The sequence below is a fragment of the Neomonachus schauinslandi genome, unplaced genomic scaffold (assembly GCF_002201575.2).
Source record: "Neomonachus schauinslandi unplaced genomic scaffold, ASM220157v2 HiC_scaffold_1654, whole genome shotgun sequence".
NCBI lineage: Eukaryota > Metazoa > Chordata > Mammalia > Carnivora > Phocidae > Neomonachus > Neomonachus schauinslandi.
The window spans coordinates 1-756 of NW_025410344.1; the positions used below are offsets into that span (position 1 = coordinate 1).

A 756-nucleotide genomic window follows, 5' to 3' on the forward strand; every position below is an offset into this window, starting at 1 on the left:
CTCTCTGCTCAGCCGGAAGCCTGCTTCTCCCTCTCCCGCTCCCCCTGTTTATGTTCCCTCTCTCGCTGTGTCTCTCTCTGTCAAATAAATAAATAAAATCTTAAAAAAAAAAAAACAAAACCTAACAGTTAAATTATTATATACCTCAGTTTAGTAATAACTAACATTTTAATGTAAACACTTACACTTTAAGATCATTAAAAATAGAATATTCTTCTGCAGTCCATCCATACGCATCTTCAGAAAAGATATTAATACCTTGCTGAAGAAGAACCCTGACTAGATCTGCAGAATCATAATGTACAGCAAGCATGAGGGCTGTTCTAAAATAACAGAGAGAGAACTTCACCCTTAGGAACTTAAGAGTTATTTAAACAGCTAATTTGATATACTTCATCAGGTTAATATTTTGCCTGTCAGTACAGAATTGCCCATTAACATGTTCAAGTGCTCAACTTTGTAAATACCTCCACGGCTAAAATGAAAGGACAAAAAAGAAGCCTCTTGTCCTACTTGACTATGACAGTAGAAGTTGCTAATTTAAAGTCCTTTGATGGGGGTGCCTCGGTGGCTCAGTTGTTAAGCGTCTGCCTTCGGCTCAGGTCATGATCCCAGGGTCCTGGGATCGAGCCCCGCATCGGGCTCCCTGCTCGGCAGGAAGCCTGCTTCTCCCTCTCCCACTCCCCCTGCTTGTGTTCCCTCTCTAGCTGTCTCTCTCTCTCTCTGTCAAATAAATAAAATAAAATCTTTAAATAA

The 756-nt window shown here is 40.5% G+C and overlaps 1 protein-coding gene across 1 annotated transcript in view; it reads right to left on the reverse strand.

The window, feature by feature from the left end:
• Positions 1 to 185: 185 nt before the first annotated feature.
• The window catches only part of LOC110579160 (putative ankyrin repeat domain-containing protein 19), a gene marked incomplete at its 3' end in the record, with an annotated part of 6,661 nt that continues 6,090 nt past the window's right edge, over positions 186 to 756 (reverse strand). Inside the window, exon 5 of the mRNA XM_044912385.1 lies at positions 186 to 323. Within this exon, the coding sequence (XP_044768320.1) occupies positions 186 to 323 (138 nt within the window). The remainder of the gene's footprint in view (positions 324 to 756) is intronic.